Source organism: Astatotilapia calliptera, chromosome 11 (assembly GCF_964374335.1).
Source record: "Astatotilapia calliptera chromosome 11, fAstCal68.1, whole genome shotgun sequence".
Classification (NCBI taxonomy): domain Eukaryota; kingdom Metazoa; phylum Chordata; class Actinopteri; order Cichliformes; family Cichlidae; genus Astatotilapia; species Astatotilapia calliptera.
This window is the reverse complement of record NC_137432.1, coordinates 34,833,940-34,851,400: the sequence shown is the minus strand read 5'-3', so window position 1 is coordinate 34,851,400 and position 17,461 is coordinate 34,833,940. Positions and strand designations below refer to the sequence as shown.

General features: G+C 39.7%; 1 protein-coding gene across 1 annotated transcript in view; it reads left to right on the top strand.

Annotated features, from left to right (window-relative positions):
* plcl2 (phospholipase C like 2) overlaps positions 1-17,461 on the top strand; it is a 43,470-nt gene that overhangs the window by 11,044 nt on the left and 14,965 nt on the right. Inside the window, exons 3-4 of the mRNA XM_026183506.2 lie at positions 12,644-15,124; positions 16,580-16,783. Coding sequence (XP_026039291.1) covers positions 12,644-15,124; positions 16,580-16,783 — 2,685 coding nt within the window. The remainder of the gene's footprint in view (positions 1-12,643; positions 15,125-16,579; positions 16,784-17,461) is intronic.

Genomic DNA, 17,461 nt, shown 5'->3' with positions numbered 1-17,461 from the left:
ATCGCTTTGGGTAACTGTAACTTCTACACAGTAAATATTTAATACTCACATAAAAATAAACTGTGAGAAGATATTAATGTGTATATTATCTCCAGCTCTGTTTACACTGAGTCTTCTGTTATTGTAATTAGATCACATTTAGTGTTTATGTTGACTTTATAAACTGGGAAGCTTTGTGTGATTAAAATCACAAACTAATATCCTGACTGCAGGGACCTTTAACAGCTGTTCTCTGGGAGTGTTTATCAATAACATTGTTCTTGAGTTCTGATCACTTTCACTTTGAGTTATGTTACTGATGTTAGTATGACAATAACATTAATAGAAAAGTAGTGCATTAATATGTTGGATTGATTCTGCATATTAACCTTTTGTAGTCCTTTTAGAAATGAAACAAAGTTAGTCAGGTCTCTGTTTTTCTCAGTGCCTTCTGTTCAGCCTTAAGAGAGTCCACGGATGAATCAGTTCAGCTGTTGTGATGGTAATACGACTCCTGAAGGTGGAAATATGATGCAGTCTCCAGCTAACGGATGGTGTCAATTTTGCTTGCATCGCGCTGCCTCATCATGGACGCCTTATCAGATGCTGAGAATGTGCCACTGCTTTTCAGTCTTTTTTTTTTTTTTATACTGAACTCTGACATGACAGTTTTGCTTCATATTGCCTGGTGGAGTTCTTACCAAAATGTGAAATGCAGTGTTGACCTGCCATCAATAATGCGAGAATTTCTCGATGTTTCACAGTTTTACAGTCTACTTGGAGCTGTAACATTGCAAGACTTGTCTATAAGTGGTGTAAAGAGCCAAACAAAATTGCCAGTTTTTCAATCTAAAATCATAGTTAATCCCAGGCTTCACTGCACGTCTTTGCCCTGCTTTGCTTCGCCACATTTCCTGCTTCCTCTTCTGCTTGACCATCTCAGATTTGCCACAAAATGTATGGTCAAAAGTTTGGATATATAATGATATGTTGATAATGATAATATGGATAATTAATAATGATTGCTGTGAATTTTTAGCTTCATATATCAAATACTTTTAAAGATTTATTTATTCATTTTTTTTAAACGACCTGTCAACCCACTTCCAACATTTTTGTCGAGCTAGTTTTACTTGCTGCTATGCTGGACCTGACATGCAGTTCTGCAGTTGTGAATGGTTGTGTTGAAGTTATTCTACAGCTGGAGGAACTGACTGGAGAGTTCCTCACAGAGTATATAATGATATATTTATGGAGCCTCGTGTGGAGCTTCTTGTGAATTTTTCCCCTACAGCCAATACTATCACAGATAAAATTGCAGTGAACCCTCTGAAGGCTTACCTACCCAAACCTGACATATCCTGAAGAAAAGTCTAACTTTACGTTGTTTTTTATATTTGTCGGTTAAAATGTGTTTGTTTGTTTTTTCTTTTTGTCTTTTTCCCCAATTGCCAAGACTTCGGAGAACAAACAAACGGGTTGTCTGTGGTACTTAAAACAAAAAGGGGTACCGAGAAGGTCTGACATCCAACTTTGGCACCTAAAGGTTCAACGCAAATGCACTCATTTGCTCGCTAACTTTGTCTTACCTGCAATAAAATTTGCAGCAGATTAACTGAGTATTCTAGCAGACTTGTTGGTCTCCATGTACAATGTTTTCCCTGCATAGAAAAATATATGGTGCCTTCCAAAAAGGCCAAGTAATGACGGAGAAAAATCAGCTGCATGGTCGACTGAACAGTTAGTTAGTTACTTACAGTTAGTACAGTTAGTTACTAGTTCAGTTGTTCTTGGATGCCGTCTTAGCTTTTTAAAACAAACATCATGGACACTACTTGGCTAACAACTTGTCATTTCCAAGCTGTTGTCCAGTGAGCATTGCCTTCTCCTTTCTGACTATAGTGGGGACCTTAATTGACAAAATGAATTTTATGTTGTATAGAGTGAGACTTCAAACTTGTTATTGAGGCAACAAATGCGATTGGAAAATATTTAATTAATCAATTAATTTAATTTAGGGTGTCTTTTTTTCCCCAGTGTCTTCCTCGTGTGTCCTGTTCATCTAATCCACACTTAACCCATCCAGGAATCCAAAGGTCATAAACAAACAAAAACTAAATGTGATATTTATAAAGCAGCTATTCTATAGATGGTCACTGATATATGTTTTTAGAGCATTAATAACTAGGGATGGGTATCGTTTAGGTTTTATCCGATACCAGTACCAAACTGGTACTTTTGAAACTGTGCCGGTGCTTAAACGGTGCTCGAACCGGTGCTCGAACCGGTGCTTAAAGAATGGAGAACACAAAATTGGTCCAAAAACCTCTCATGTTCAGCTGTTTTTTTTGTAAAAAGACAACAATGTTAGCCTTTTCTGCAGCTATAGGGGATTTATGGCATCACGCTTGGCTGGAATCAGTGCTTAAACAATGGAAAAAACATAAACTTTGTCCAAAAACCTCTCATGTTTAGCTGTTTTCCACTTCCTCTTTGGTCATTTTAGCCTTTTTGGCCAGGGTGAAGGGAGTATCTGCCATCAAACAAGAAGACAGCCGCATGTAACTACGACGGTGTTTGCTAGTTCACCTTGCATGCATTAATTTAATAACATGGTTAGCCTACTCAACGTAAATTATACACGAACAACATTAAGCTACTGACCCAGAGAAGAACGGCTGCTGCTGCCGTCATCATCTGTCATCATTTCTGCTACACTGGCAGGGCTAGGGGCCAGGACTCTACTTTTCGGGTTTTTGGGGGATGTTGCTAACTCCGGGTCCGATAACAGGCACCACACCCGCAGTAGATGTTCTTGATGTGAGGTCTCACAGCAAGCTATCAAATACGGTGCATTTCTCGGCTTTTAACAAAATGCTATACGTCGCCAGGTGTTTCATCAGATTCGAGGTGTTACCTCCTTTGCACAGTATCACCTTAAAGCACTTGTTGCAGGCTGCTGAGTTTGCATCTTTTGCTGTGAAGTACAGCCAGAATTTGACCGCTTCGCCTTGGGCGTTTTTAATCTGTAGCTCTGCTCTAAAAGAACATATGTACCTGGGCCCGCCTACTATCCTTGGAAAGGTAAAATGATTGGCTAGAATCCAAAGTGTATGACATCTTAGGGAAAAAAGCACCGAAATAAAGCACCGAAATGTGCGCTGCTTTTTGGTCTGGTTACTACCATTTATGTCAGATGGCACCGGATACCGGTACCCATCCCTATTAATAACAGGGCTAGACTAGAGCTTTTTTTATAATATACTCTGGAATCATTATTTTAGTTGCAATCTGCCTATTGCAGTCAGAGGTTCAGGTTTCTTTTTGTGGCAATGAAAAATGTGTGTCAGTAAAGAAAATCAGTGTGGGCATCTCTTAACAGTTTAGGTTTTGCTTTGGAGTATTTGTCAAACCACCAGACTGGTTGTAGAAAAGATAATATGTGGGCATGTGGGCTGTTCTTCTGTCTTTATGTTACGTATGTGGGAGTGGTTTGATGTTATTGCTGCCTAATGTCTGAGGTGACCGACTGATGACTGTTTGTTTATTGGTCTCTGAATAAGACCCACTGAATTTGCAGGCAAATTAGCTTAACGTGGGAGAATATAGCATTGATCTGGTGTAAGCAGAGCCTTTTAACTGCTCTTCCAGTGAGATTGTTGTGCTTAAAGTAAGCGCAACAGTCCTAATCAGCTACTTGAATTAATTCAGTCAGATGTATAAAGTGACTCAGGGAAAACTGCAGAAAACACATGCATAAATGTTATGCATAGAACATTTTATATTAACCATAAATGAGACAATAACACAATACATTAAATGAATACAGAACATGAATGTCAGATGGCACCCTGACAATGAAAATTTAAAGCAGGTGTTTGAGCAACGTATGAATTCTTTTTTTTACTAGAAACAACTGCAATAAAATGGTAATAAATTCAGAATCATGTTGGAATGAAGGAAGCAACTGAACTTTCTAAAATTCACTAAGTCAGCAGACCGCATGTGGTGTTTATGTGTGCGTTCTTTGGAGTGGTTGCTGAGTCAGACAAAGTAAGGAGATGGGGAAGGAGCAGTTTGAGATGGGATCAGAGATTATTTATTTAACAAAGTAGAATCTCAGAAAGCAATATGTTATAACCCAAGATTTTACTCGTGAGGTCTAATGAGGTAGTCATACTTCTGCATCAAATCTACACTGTGAGTGAGCCATAACCACAAGCCCGACATCTGCAACTGCACACTACATCGATGCAACCTGCAGTGACTGTACCTTCAGGAACCTTTGTTTCCTCCTATGCATTTATGGCTACTTCTTCTTGCCACCATTTTTCATATTGACTGGAAGCAACTGAGATCTTGAAGCTTAGGTGATTGCATTGTAACAGTATCACATTTTTACATTTATAAACATTGTGAATTTGAAATGTAAATTAAAGAAACTTATGATTTTGCAATAAACAATACAGTGTAAAGGAGTAGCAAATGGCCCAGTCTTTATATTTGCCAAATAGAGGAGATCTGGAGGAAGGGTGAAAGGTCCACTTCTATGAAGGAATGTTTCTGAGCATGTGTCACTCCCACGCTCAGCTCCAGTTTATTTTTCCATCACTGGTCCTGTTGACTGTTTTACCAGAATTATTTTAGATCCTAGATTGTCAAATATGATAAACATGAGGTGTAAAGCTCTGTATTGAGTTTCCTTTGTGGCGTAAAGGGTGTTTGGAGGTGAAATTCTTTTCAAGGCAAGAGACATAACTTCTCTGCGGAAATCTGGAGAAGCCTCAAAGATGAAACCCTGAGTCATTATTTCCTTATGAGAATTAACCCGGCCTTCTTTTCCCTCCATAGGGTACTGATTGCCCTTTTGACTGTAAGCCATTATGTTGTTAACTCTCTGAAAGGAGGTCCAAATTCTAGTGAATTCCAGTTTACCACTGTAGAAAGGAAAAGAAATGCTGTGTTGTGGAAAGGGGGTCTTTGACCCTTTTTATTCGGAGTAGCATGAAAGGCCGCACGCAGTGTTCATGGATTAAAGAAATGTCCTACATATTGATGGAAAATATTGTGGTGACCTTGGAATGAGATCTATTACTGGTAATGAATCAAAACTCAATTATGTTTGGTTGATGGCTGACATTTCTCTCAAGGTCCAATAAATTCATACCAGCTATAAAGATAACAAGAAACCAGTTGCAGAAGGTTACATGGTCATGGGTAAAGGCTTAGAAAAAGGGCATTTGATGATAAGAAGAAGAAGAAATCTATTGCTTCTCGTTTCAAACAGCTCATATCTACAGGGCAGGTATCATTTACAGTATGATTTTCACTGGTTTAAATTCATTACTAGCTTATTGTCATCACTTTGATGAGCAATTAGGAAATTGACTAATTACTCAGTCTTGCATTTTTTTCTTCCTTATCTCGTTTTGAAAAGAACCATAACAAATTAACTTTTTGTGAGGGCCTTACAGGAAATTGAACAGAAGTTACCCCTGTGTTATGTCCTAGCGCTTGTTGTGTAATTCAATTGATTGCGCAGGCTGCCCTCACAATGTCACGAAAGATTGATCAGGGTATGAGATAAGGTGATCAGTATGCCCATTTAGGCATATTTGTTACTGTTGTTTTTAATGTTATTGCACTGCAGATAATGCTATCAACGGCTCTTTACAGTTCACACAGTTTAATAAAATGTGACAGCTTTTGTCTAAAACTTAGTAAAGAATCAACCCTGTGGAATATTAACTTTCTGTACTATTAATAAGTAAAGATTCTTATTAATATCACAGAATTAACAGATTCATTTATTGTAACTGTGACTAATGTCTCAATCTAATATTGAGAAGATGATAGGCTCGCTCTCTGCCTGGAGAGCTGATGATGTAAAGCCTGGAACAGCTCCATAGAGAACAGTTGGAAGAAAATGGTGGTAAGCAATTAACTCAGCCCACCCAAGGCAATTTTTTCCTTGTTAATTGTATCCTCTTCTTTTTCAGTGCTGAAAATGTTGCCATAAAAAGACTTAAGTGTCAAATTTGAGGAAACATTTTAACTGTGTGGATTTTGTTGCACATTTTGGTTGATTGTCAGGAGAGCAAGTCCTTTGGATTGTGGGCTGTAGAACATTACATTGTAACAAGATGAATATGCTTTTCACTTCACCTAACAGCTGTTTCTGATTGGTGTAGTTTGTGTTTAGCAGATAAGAAGGGTCTCTGCTACAGTGGGTGAATCTACATTATATGGACAAAAGTGAGGCTACACCTGTTAATCACTGAATTCATATGTTTCTTTCAGTCCCATTGCCACTGGTGTATAAAATCAAACACCGCCAAGTTCCAATGAGGAATGAGGAGTTGCAGTGCTCTGCTTGCTCATTAACTGCGGAGTTTCCTAACCTCCTCTGGTATTAACATCAGCATAAAAACTGTGCACTGGGAGCTTGATGGCGATGGGTTATCATGGCCAACAGGCACCGCTAAACATTTGACAGAGTGATGTAAGTCGCGCAGCCACTAGACACTTGAAAAGTGGAAACATGTTGTGTGAATTGACAAATCATGCAGTCTGCATTTGGTGAATGTTAGAAAAACATCATCTGCCTTACTGCAGCATTCCAAGTGTAAAGCTTGGAGCAGGAGGGATAGTGGTATGAGGTTGTTTTTCTGGGTTTGTGCTGGCCCTTTTGGTTCCAGTGAAGAGAGATCTTAATGCTTCAGTTTACCAGGACATTTTTGGACATTCCAGCATGACCCTGCATGTGTACAAAAACAAGGTTCACAAAACAATGGTTAGATGACTTTGGTATTTGGGAGAATGTGAGTAGCCCGCACAGTGCCCTGAACCCAACCCAAAATGTGATGTCATAAAAGCCTATGTATGTTTATTTTGTGCAAGTGGCTGTATGTACCTAAACGGTATCCAAATTCACTTTTTGACTCAGCAGCCAAGCAGACTAGTAGATGGAAAAAGTCCATTGGCCAAAAATATTTTTAATACTTTAAAATTATAAATTGCTTTTTGATGTTGCATATTGATTAGCCGCACTACATGTTATGACCTACACAGTATCCTGTGTTGAGATGCACCCACTGGATTGGCTGGTGACTAGAATTGGTGGGTTTTCAGCTGATTGGCCAGGACCAGCTGATGAGTATAACTGACTCTAAAGATCCACTGCCATGTGCCAATGACCCGTCCACATCGCTGTAATCGTAAAAATCAGGATGCACAGCAGCTGCTAATGTGCTAGAGCGGCATCTGTCCTTTACTTGTTTTCACAGCTCTGCCAATCCCTATATAAACTTAGTATGCTCAGAAGTCTTTTCTCTCATTGTGTGGCAGCAGTTTGGTAATGTTAACTGTTCAACATTTATTAAATCCAAGGCTGAGCTGATCTGCTCAGCTCACAGTAGATCTTTCATGCACTGAATCTACAGCAGTCACCCTCCTTTGGATGCTTTGAGCCCTGGTGTAGGGATGTGAGCTTAAACAAAATTTAAATCCATTTATAATTGCAGCATCCAACAACTATGAAGAAGAAGACAATTGAGATAAAACAATTTTCAAATTTAGTTTTTTTTGTAATCATGTGTTGTTTTGCATCTTCTTTTTATCTTTCTTTGACAGCTATGTGCCTTTGCTCTTCGTTAAACCTCAAACACATCCCCCTACAGGATGTGGCAGGTTTAGATCAGCTTTGATTACAAAGAGTAGTAAAAACCAGTTCAGCCCTTCGCACACACTTTGTTTTCGAGAAGCCCGGCAAGGACAAGCAAATAAAAAATGCCAGTTTTCCTTAAAAGTTCAACAAATGCACGATTGTGTCAAACACCCAGCTATGGTGTTAATTAATCTTGATCTCAGAACATGCCAATATAATTGCAAGTAGATATTTTTTCCATAATTGATCAGCCCCATCATATTCCTTGATTTGACTGGCTAGTAATCATGTCTTGGCTGGAGAAGCCATAAAGATGGAATAAAAGATGGAAATAAAATGTGTGTCAGATTGTGACCTAAATAAGTCGAGGGCATAACCAGAGTGCCCGTTAACAGGGTAGAGATTCTTAGCATAGTTCATTATGACTGTTTTGGTTAGCTTCTCACATGCTAGGTGGTGGACACCCTGTCCTGATTTACTCACACTTTGTGGGAGTTAAACATTACCCCTCTTGTATCCTAGGAAGGTCTGTTCTCTAACCCTGACCTTTTTCCTAATCATCTAACTTAAACTCTACTTAGTCTAAGAGATATCATTTGCCAATCTATAACTGTAGCAAATTAATATGTGATAGAAAATAGGTAATTCACTATTTTAAATGAAAAGATATGCTTGGTTGGTGGATTTTAGATTTTCTTCTTCCACTAATCTCCTTGTCTGGTGAGTCAATCTTGGACAATGGCATGGATTATTATTTGCCCCTAAAAGAGTAGATAGTACAGTTATTGCAGGCTGCCATCTTTTGAGCAAACTGACAAAAAAGGCCACAGCTGATCAATCCGCTCCATGTCAGTTAGATTACACAACACAAAACCTCTTAGAGATTAAGAAATGGATGGTTGAAATACCCAACCAAAAAGTTCTTATTTTGAACCACTGCACAGAAAAACAAACAGAAGACAAACACCTGCATAAATGAAAGTTGAATCTGTTAAACTGTATGGGAAAGATACAGCAGGTTGGCCTTTTTAAATACATATTCCTTTTTTATTTCAGCATGGAAAACTCGTGTGAAAAACAAGTTTTAGTCACAAGTTTCATTTATATCCACTCAGGAAATGGCAGAGCTGTTAGATTTATCTTGTGTTACCTCTTTCACACTTCATGTGACCAACAGACTCTTACCATATGGTACATAAAAACAGCTGGGTCTGCACCAGGTCTGAACTCCCCTGGGATTTGACAGCAGTGCAGCTGGAGAACAAAAAGTCCCTATTTGCTAATTTTAATAAAACCGAATTCTCATTACTAGAAGATTGTGGTTGTTTGTTGTTGTATAGTGTATTAGTGAGCTAATATCAGTTTAACTGCAATATAATATCTCATGTTTCTTTTTCTTAGTTAAAATAATTTTTTACGTAATAAAACCCAGTGTATTGTTTTGTTTTTGGTGTTTGTGCACTTTGGTTTACGTTGCGTGCACAAGCAGGAACAAGTCTGTTCCAGTCGTCCAACAAGTTTTTAGCATTGCCCCCAGGTGGTAACAATGAGTTACATCAGGTAGTTTGTCAGGAAGCTCTGCAGCTCTTGTAGTCCCTTAGCGCTGCACAAGTCTTAGCTCAGCTAAAATATGCAAATATTTTTGTATTCAATATTTCTTTCTCTTGCTTTTACTGTTATCTGGTTATCTGGAAGCTGGCAAACAACTGAAACTGAAGAACGCATTTCGAGCTGCCAGGCACGAGAAGATTGTATAGAGGGGCGAGATTAGATGTTGCTATGCAAGCAGAGGACACATGGAAATCTGAAGATGACTACTAACAAAAATGTTAGTAGTTTTTTGGACCTCTGGACTAGACCTCATTTTATGTTTGGACAAAGTCTGCCACGTAACAAATCAGCCACAACTATTTGGGAATGCTTTGTGAAAGGAGGGCGATCTTCAAAAAACAGTTCCTCTTGAATTTCTTATTTATTTATTTGCAAGAAATGGGTAATTTTTCCTCATTGTTTATATTTGTTGCATATCTAAAGCGATATACCCTGATATGGCCATATCTGAGCGAGGCCAATATCAGCTGTCCAGTACATCAGTTTGGCTTTGTGTAAAGGTATATATATAATATACTGTTTTCTTTCTAAGACCCCTAACAGTTGAGACACTGTAGGAATTCTTGTTGACGACTGTGATTTTATAAATTAGCAGTAAATAAGGGCCATGCACCATCACAAAGGGGCACATTTGTGGCTGCTTGTTACATTTGTACTCAGATGAAATTCATTTCATTCACTTAATTTTTGTTACTGTATATTTAAGCCTGTCCTGGCACAGAGCTAAAAGGTGATTTATGCTGCAGTGAGACTGAGGTGATGGTTGTTGTGGAGGATTTAGGTAGAACAGTAGAGCAAAGAGTAATGGGTCCCATGTGATGTCTTCAGTTGCACAGACAGTTCATAACTGCTCGCTGAGCCAGAAAAAAAATGCAGTTTTCCGTCCGTTAGGGAATTCAGACTCCTATGGGATCTTTGAGCAGTTGGACATATGCAGTCTTACTTGGTTCTCTCCCCCACTATCTTGCTGTCGACACACACACACACACACACACACACACACACACACACACACACACACACACACACACACACACACACACACACAGATATCGAACATACACTGAAACCATACATACAGGCTTAGAATTAACTTCTCTTTTCAGGGTGTCTGATGGTAATACCCAGGGTATTATCTTAGCATTGTGAAGCACAAACAAAACGTTTAATATCTCATTTGCGTTCTACTGTCGTGCCCTAACAATGCAGCACGGGTTTCCTTCTCTCAACAAAATTAATAAAGTAATAAAAGTAAAAAAACGAAACCATCTGTAATAAACATAATGAAATGAGGATCAATGCAGAATATTTCTCAAAACCGGAACCTCCATTGTCCTGCTGTGTATTGTTCTGTTGCAGAGGATTCAAAGAAGGGATGACTAATAGCGTGGCACGGTCATGTATTTTGGATGCTTACCCAAGAAAATAATGTTTCTGTGTTTGCTTACAGTCCTTGTTACCACACAGTGATGTTAAACAGACTGAGCGGGGGTTAGATAAGGTTGATAAGTACTGAATACAGCTTGTACTTACTGGTGCTATAATGTCTTGCTCATGATATATATTTACACCCATACTTTTCTAACATATGGTCCTGTGGAACTTTTCTACTCTAATGAAGTTACAGCCCTTAATTTTTGACCACGGATCCCAAATAAAGGTCCTTTAAATCTGACTAAAAGTCAGCAGGGAAAGAAAGATCATCATCTTTCTTGTAACTGCTAACATTACGGGGAAATTGTAGCTAGCTTGATCTGGTGCTGTGCTTTGACTTGGCAAAGAAACAGATGAACAGAGATAAGTGATGGAGATTAATATGTACCCTATAAAACAAATAAATGTAGCTATAAATAGCCCATCTGATCATGATCATGTTGTCTTTTGAAAACCATGTAAGGCTAAATGAAGCTGCACTTGCAGCTTGCAGTATTGTGGATCACCTGACTGAAAAAAAGACTGTTGCATAACAGTTTTTTTTTCTAAGGAAACATTAAATGGTAAGACAAGGGTGCTTTGGCAATCTATACCTATTGTAGTGCACTGGGTGTGTGCACTACAATAGGTACACACTGGGTGTGTGCAGTATTTTTATCTCCTTATACTGACTGTATTATGGTTACTGCCTACTGATGACTATCCTAAAATCCACCTTTTTGTCCAGATCAGAAGGATTATGTAAGGAATTCCCATTTTAGGTTAGGGCAAGAACTGACCTTAAGCAACAGACTGCAAAATAAGGTCCATCCATGATCATTACAGGGGCACAAGATAAGAGTCAGTGTCTGTTTTTTTATACTCCAACACACAGATGCTGATGAATCAATTTGGAAAAAAAATTACATTATATAATTGTTTCGGTCTGTGTTTCATCTCAGAAGCGCCTACTGACAGATTTGCTTGATCATTTCTGTTATGTAAGATGTTTGTTACTACGCTTGGTTGTAGAGATGGTTTTTATGTTAGAGAAGATTTTGTTTCAGCCTTCCATCCTCATCATTCCAGCTACTTAGACATCTTAATTGTACAAACTAATAAACAATCTCACTGAGAGTGGGCTGTCGGCAGCAGGGAGAACTATCAGGAGTGTCCATTGCTTTTGCTGCATCTTGACCTCTATATACATGATGTAATAATGAGTAGCCAATCCCTTTGTGCCTCTAAAAACAATAGCATTTCACTCATTCAGTCGTTAGATTAAAAGAAAATAAAGGTTGATGTTTCTACTGGAATGTATTGCAATGTAGTCTAGTTACATCATATAGCTGAACAATGCTGCCACAGGATGATTAATAAGGGTGTGGGTTTTTCTAAAATTGTGAAATGACTTCAATAATGTCAAGTGTAAAATGCTGTTGTACTGAAGGGAACTGCTGCGATGGAAAGAGCAGGGTTCACTGAAAATGTCAGACGTGTGACTGCTGTAGATGACTGGATTTGTGTGGGTGATGCTCTCCTAAGGGAGATTCCTTGTTGTATCTGTATAATACACAGCGACAGGTGCCTTAAGTCAACCAACAAGGTTGCTGCTGTTGGACCAAGAAGGAGGACTATCTGGGCAAACAGTATGTCAGAGTGGGCAGCATGCTGGGTGCTGTATTTAGATTTTTCTTGAGTTGGAAAGAAATACAAAATGTGGAGATTGTGCTACAGGTCTGCTAGAGAGATTGATGACTCTAAAATTAACCTGGGGGAAAAAACAAAATAGTGATCCACACGGAACAGTACTTTTTTAGTATATGATTTAAGTAAGCCTAGACTGGCTTACCCCTTTAAAGTTAAACCTTGATTATAACTGCATACTGTCATATTTTCATTGTTGTTGTTGTTTCCTGTACTTTAAATGAAAAGATTTCTATTGATACACAGTGTTTTTCCTTTTCTCTGCAGGATGGAAAACAGCGGAAGGAAAGAAAGAAGACTGTCTCATTCAGCAGCATGCCCACTGAGAAGAAGATTAGTAGCGCAAGTGATTGCATCAGTGCCATGGTTGATGGGTCTGAGCTCAAAAAAGTGCGATCCAATTCGCGCATTTACCATCGCTACTTTCTCCTTGACGCCGACATGCAGTCTTTGAGATGGGAGCCTTCAAAGAAGGAAGTAGACAAGGCTAAAATCGATGTAAAATCTATCAAAGAGGTTCGGACAGGCAAAAACACAGATACTTTTAGAACTAATGGAACCTATGATCAGATTTCGGAGGACTGTGCTTTCTCTGTCATTTTTGGGGAGAACTATGAGTCCCTAGACTTGGTGGCGAACACTGCAGATGTAGCCAACACGTGGGTCACAGGGCTGAGGTACCTGATATCCTATGGGAAACATACCTTAAATATGATTGAGAGCAGTCAGAACAACATGCGCTCATCGTGGTTAGGTGAGCTTTTTGATGAGGAGGATACTACAAACAGCAAGCAACTTTCTATATGCACTGCTGTACAGTTAGTCAAAAAGTTGAATCCGGGACTCAAAAATGTGAAAATAGAACTGAAATTCAAGGAGCTGCATAAAGTTAAGGACAAATCAGGTTCGGATGTGGCAAAAGAGGAGTTCATTGAAGTCTTTCACGATCTTTGTACCAGACCAGAAATATATTTTCTCTTTGTTCAGTTTTCCAGTAATAAAGAATTTCTTGATACCAAGGACTTAATGATATTTCTGGAGGCAGAACAGGGAATGGCACAAGTCAGCGAAGAGACCAGCTTTGACGTAATTCAGAAATATGAGCCATCGAAAGAGGGCCAGCTCAAAGGTTGGCTGTCTTTGGACGGGTTCTCTAACTATCTTATGTCCTCAGAGTGCCATATATTTGACCCTGAACATAAATCAGTCTGCCAAGACGTGAACCAACCCTTGTCCCACTACTACATCAATGCATCACACAACACCTACCTGATAGAAGATCAGTTCAGAGGCCCCTCTGATGTGACAGGCTATATCCGTGCTCTCAAGATGGGCTGCCGCAGTGTAGAGCTGGATGTGTGGGACGGACCTGATAATGAACCTGTAATTTACACTGGTCACACAATGACCTCACAGATAGTTTTTCGCAGTGTCATTGACGTCATTAACAAATATGCCTTTGTTGCCTCTGAGTTTCCATTGATACTGTGCTTAGAAAACCACTGTTCCTTGAAGCAACAGAGAGTCATGTTCCAGCACCTAAAGAAAATCCTTGGAGACAAGCTCCACCTAGATCCTCCAAAACCTGAGGACTGTTACCTTCCATCTCCTAATGAACTGAAGGGGAAGATCCTACTGAAGGGTAAGAAGTTGGGCACAAATTGCACTGCTTCAGAAGGTGAGGTGACAGATGAGGATGAAGGGGCAGAGATGTCTCAAAGGATGAGCATTGAGACTGCTGAACAACAAACAGTTGCACTCAAGAAATTTCAGCTGTCCAAGGAGCTCTCTGATCTGGTGACTTTGTGCAAGTCTGTGGAGTTCAAAGACTTTCCAACATCTTTCCAAAAACAGAAGCATTGGGAGCTGTGCTCTTTCAATGAAGTCTTTGCCAGTCGCTGTGCCAGTGAATTCCCAGGTGACTTTGTTAACTATAACAAGAAGTTCCTAGCACGGGTTTACCCTAGTCCCATGCGGATTGACTCCAGCAACATGAATCCACAAGATTTCTGGAAGTGTGGCTGTCAGATTGTAGCAATGAACTACCAGACTCCTGGCCTGATGATGGATTTAAACATTGGCTGGTTCCGTCAGAATGGGAACTGTGGTTATGTGCTGCGTCCAGCGATCATGAGGGAGCAGGTTTCATATTTCAGTGCCAACACTAAAGATTCAGTGCCTGGTGTTTCTCCACAGCTCTTGCACATCAAGATTATCAGTGGACAAAACTTTCCAAAACCCAAAGGCTCAGGTGCCAAAGGAGACGTAGTAGATCCCTACGTGTATGTCGAAATACACGGCATTCCCGCCGACTGCGCTGAGCAAAGGACTAAAACGGTCAACCAAAACGGGGACAACCCTCTGTTTGACGAGAGCTTCGAGTTTCAGATAAACCTCCCCGAACTTGCAATGGTGCGCTTTGTGGTGCTGGATGACGACTATATTGGCGATGAGTTTATCGGTCAATACACAATCCCGTTTGAGTGTCTGCAGCCAGGTTTCCGCCATGTTCCGCTGCAGTCTCTGACAGGGGAAGTGCTGCCACATACCTTATTGTTTGTTCATGTGGCAATAACCAATCGAAGAGGAGGCGGCAAACCTCACAAAAGGGGGCTGTCTGTACGAAAAGGCAAGAGGAGTAGAGAGTATGCAAGCATGAGGGTGCTATTGATCAAAGCTCTGGATGATGTCTTCAAAACAGCCATTCAGCCACTGAGAGAGGCAACAGACCTCAGAGAAAACATGCAGGTAAGGCATGAAGTATTGATTTTTTTTTTTTCCCCACCCTTTTTTTGTGTGATTAACTAGAGTGGGTCTGAATTAACAGTGTCATCCAAGATATATTTTGTACTGCATGGATATGCATGGAAAGTTTATGTCTGAACACATCTGAACAGTAGACTGAACACAATCTATTAATTATAACTAGATTTAATACAAGACATCTAAAGTAATTTAAAACAGCGGTCCCCAACCTTTATTGCGCCACGGACCGGTTTATGCCCGACAATATTTTCACGGACCGGCCTTTAAGGTGTCGCGGATAAATACAACAAAATAAAACTAGTACCGGTACCGAAAAAAAGAAGATTTATTCATAACACAGGTGAAAAGACCCAGGAAAACCGAGTTAACGATAAAAACGAAAACAAAATAACGCTGAAAACCGATAAAAACCCTGAAAACCATACATTTCACACCTGAGCCTCAACTCTCGCGGCCCGGTACCAAATTACTCACGGACCGGTACCGGTCCGAGGCCCGGGGGTTGGGGACCGTTGATTTAAAAGACTTCATCTTTGGAAAGGAAACACAAAAACCACCACCCTGGACTGAATTAGATTTGACCAAGTCCTTATGTGTGTCAAGGAATGGAGAGAAACGAGCAAACATAATGGTGAGATCCATGTTTTAACGATCCATGTTATAGAAGTTATTCATAACTTCTATTGTGTAAACTGGACCACATTTTTTAATGGTACCAGTGATGGAAAAACAATATAAAGCTGTTTGTTTTAACTGCTTAGCTTTAACCCACAGTGTTTAATGGACTCCAGTCCAGACAGACTTACTGTGATCCCTCTTTTCAGAAAAAGAGGCATTTATGTCATTGTTCAAGCTTTCAAAGAAATGCAAAGGGCTGCATAGGAAATACACTGCTCGAGTGTCTCTGCACTGTGGATGGTCTCAGGTTGTGTTTCTTCAGGCGTTGTATTAGGTTTTATTTTGGTAGCGTTGTTTATATTGCGGTCGTTGTGTGATAACAAGCCACTGGCCTTGTGATTATAACACATCTTGGCCCTCCTGCCAGTTTTTCCCTCTGCTTGTTTATGTAGGATTTAAATTTGGCCTTTCACAGAAAGGTTAGGGTGTTTGTGTCTCTGTGTGTGTCTGTGTGTCTTTGTGAACCTGGTGTCAGTCCAAAAGGATTGAGTGTTTATGAGTGGCTTATAAGAGCCAAAATGAAAGTTCCCACAGGTAATGAATGAGCTTCCAGGCGTTTCCTTTGAGAAAGTGCTGTTCTGTGCGGTTGTGGGGCAGATGAAGGGCATATTTTCGAAAGCTGGAATATTAGGTTCCTTTCCTTTTAGACTTTTTGTAATGCTTATGCCATTTGATGCATGTTTTGCTTGGCATGCCAGTGTAAACCAGCATAAGTTCATGCAAGCCAGACTGTAATTACGCTTTCTCCATTCTCTGCAGAATGCCATAGCGTCCTTTAAAGAGCTGTGCGGCCTTTCAGCGGTGGCTAACCTGAAGCAGTGCATCTTGGCCCTTTCCCCTCGACTGACTGGGCCTGACAATAACCCCCTTCTGGTGTTCAACCTCAATGAGCAGTACCCCAACTTAGAGCCTCAAGGCCTGCTACCAGAGGTCCTAAAGAAAGTCGTTACCACATATGACATGGTGAGCAGTTTTTTGCATGATTCATTTACTTTATTTACACAGTAGTAACTCTAGTGAATATCAAAAATGACAGTAAATAAAAAGAGGAGAGAGGCATTCAATTCCATGACCTGAAATAATGTCTAGAAACAAAGTAGCAGATATAATTTAATCTCTTGTCGTCTGGATCTAAGTGTGTTCTGTCTTTGTTGTCCAAACTCGTGGTTCTTTTGCAGTGCATAGAAAAGAAAACTTAATTTGTATTTGGCAGCAACCCATTCCACTCATGCATGCTTTTGCCATCAACAGGAAGGGATGATCTAACAAGGCAAACCAACGCCAATCAGATCAATACCTGGGCTTACTGACCTAATGGGGACACACAGAGATGGTTAGGTAACAGGGCTGAAGTTCTGTTAAGTAATAAAATCAATGTTTACAAGTTATGCAACATGCCATTGAGGCTATTCCCAGCTACACCATTAACCTTAAAACACGATGTTCTCTGACACTGATTCTTGGCACAACATGAACAAGGAGGCAAAAGCACAGCAACAAGAGAAACAATTTTGTCTCTGATTTGAAAACTTAATAAACACATAGATTAGGTATGAACATTCAAAAAAAGAAAGTCCAAAATCTTTTTTTAAACCAGGCTGTAAATATGATTTTTACTGCTGGAAAGATGGACGTGTTAAT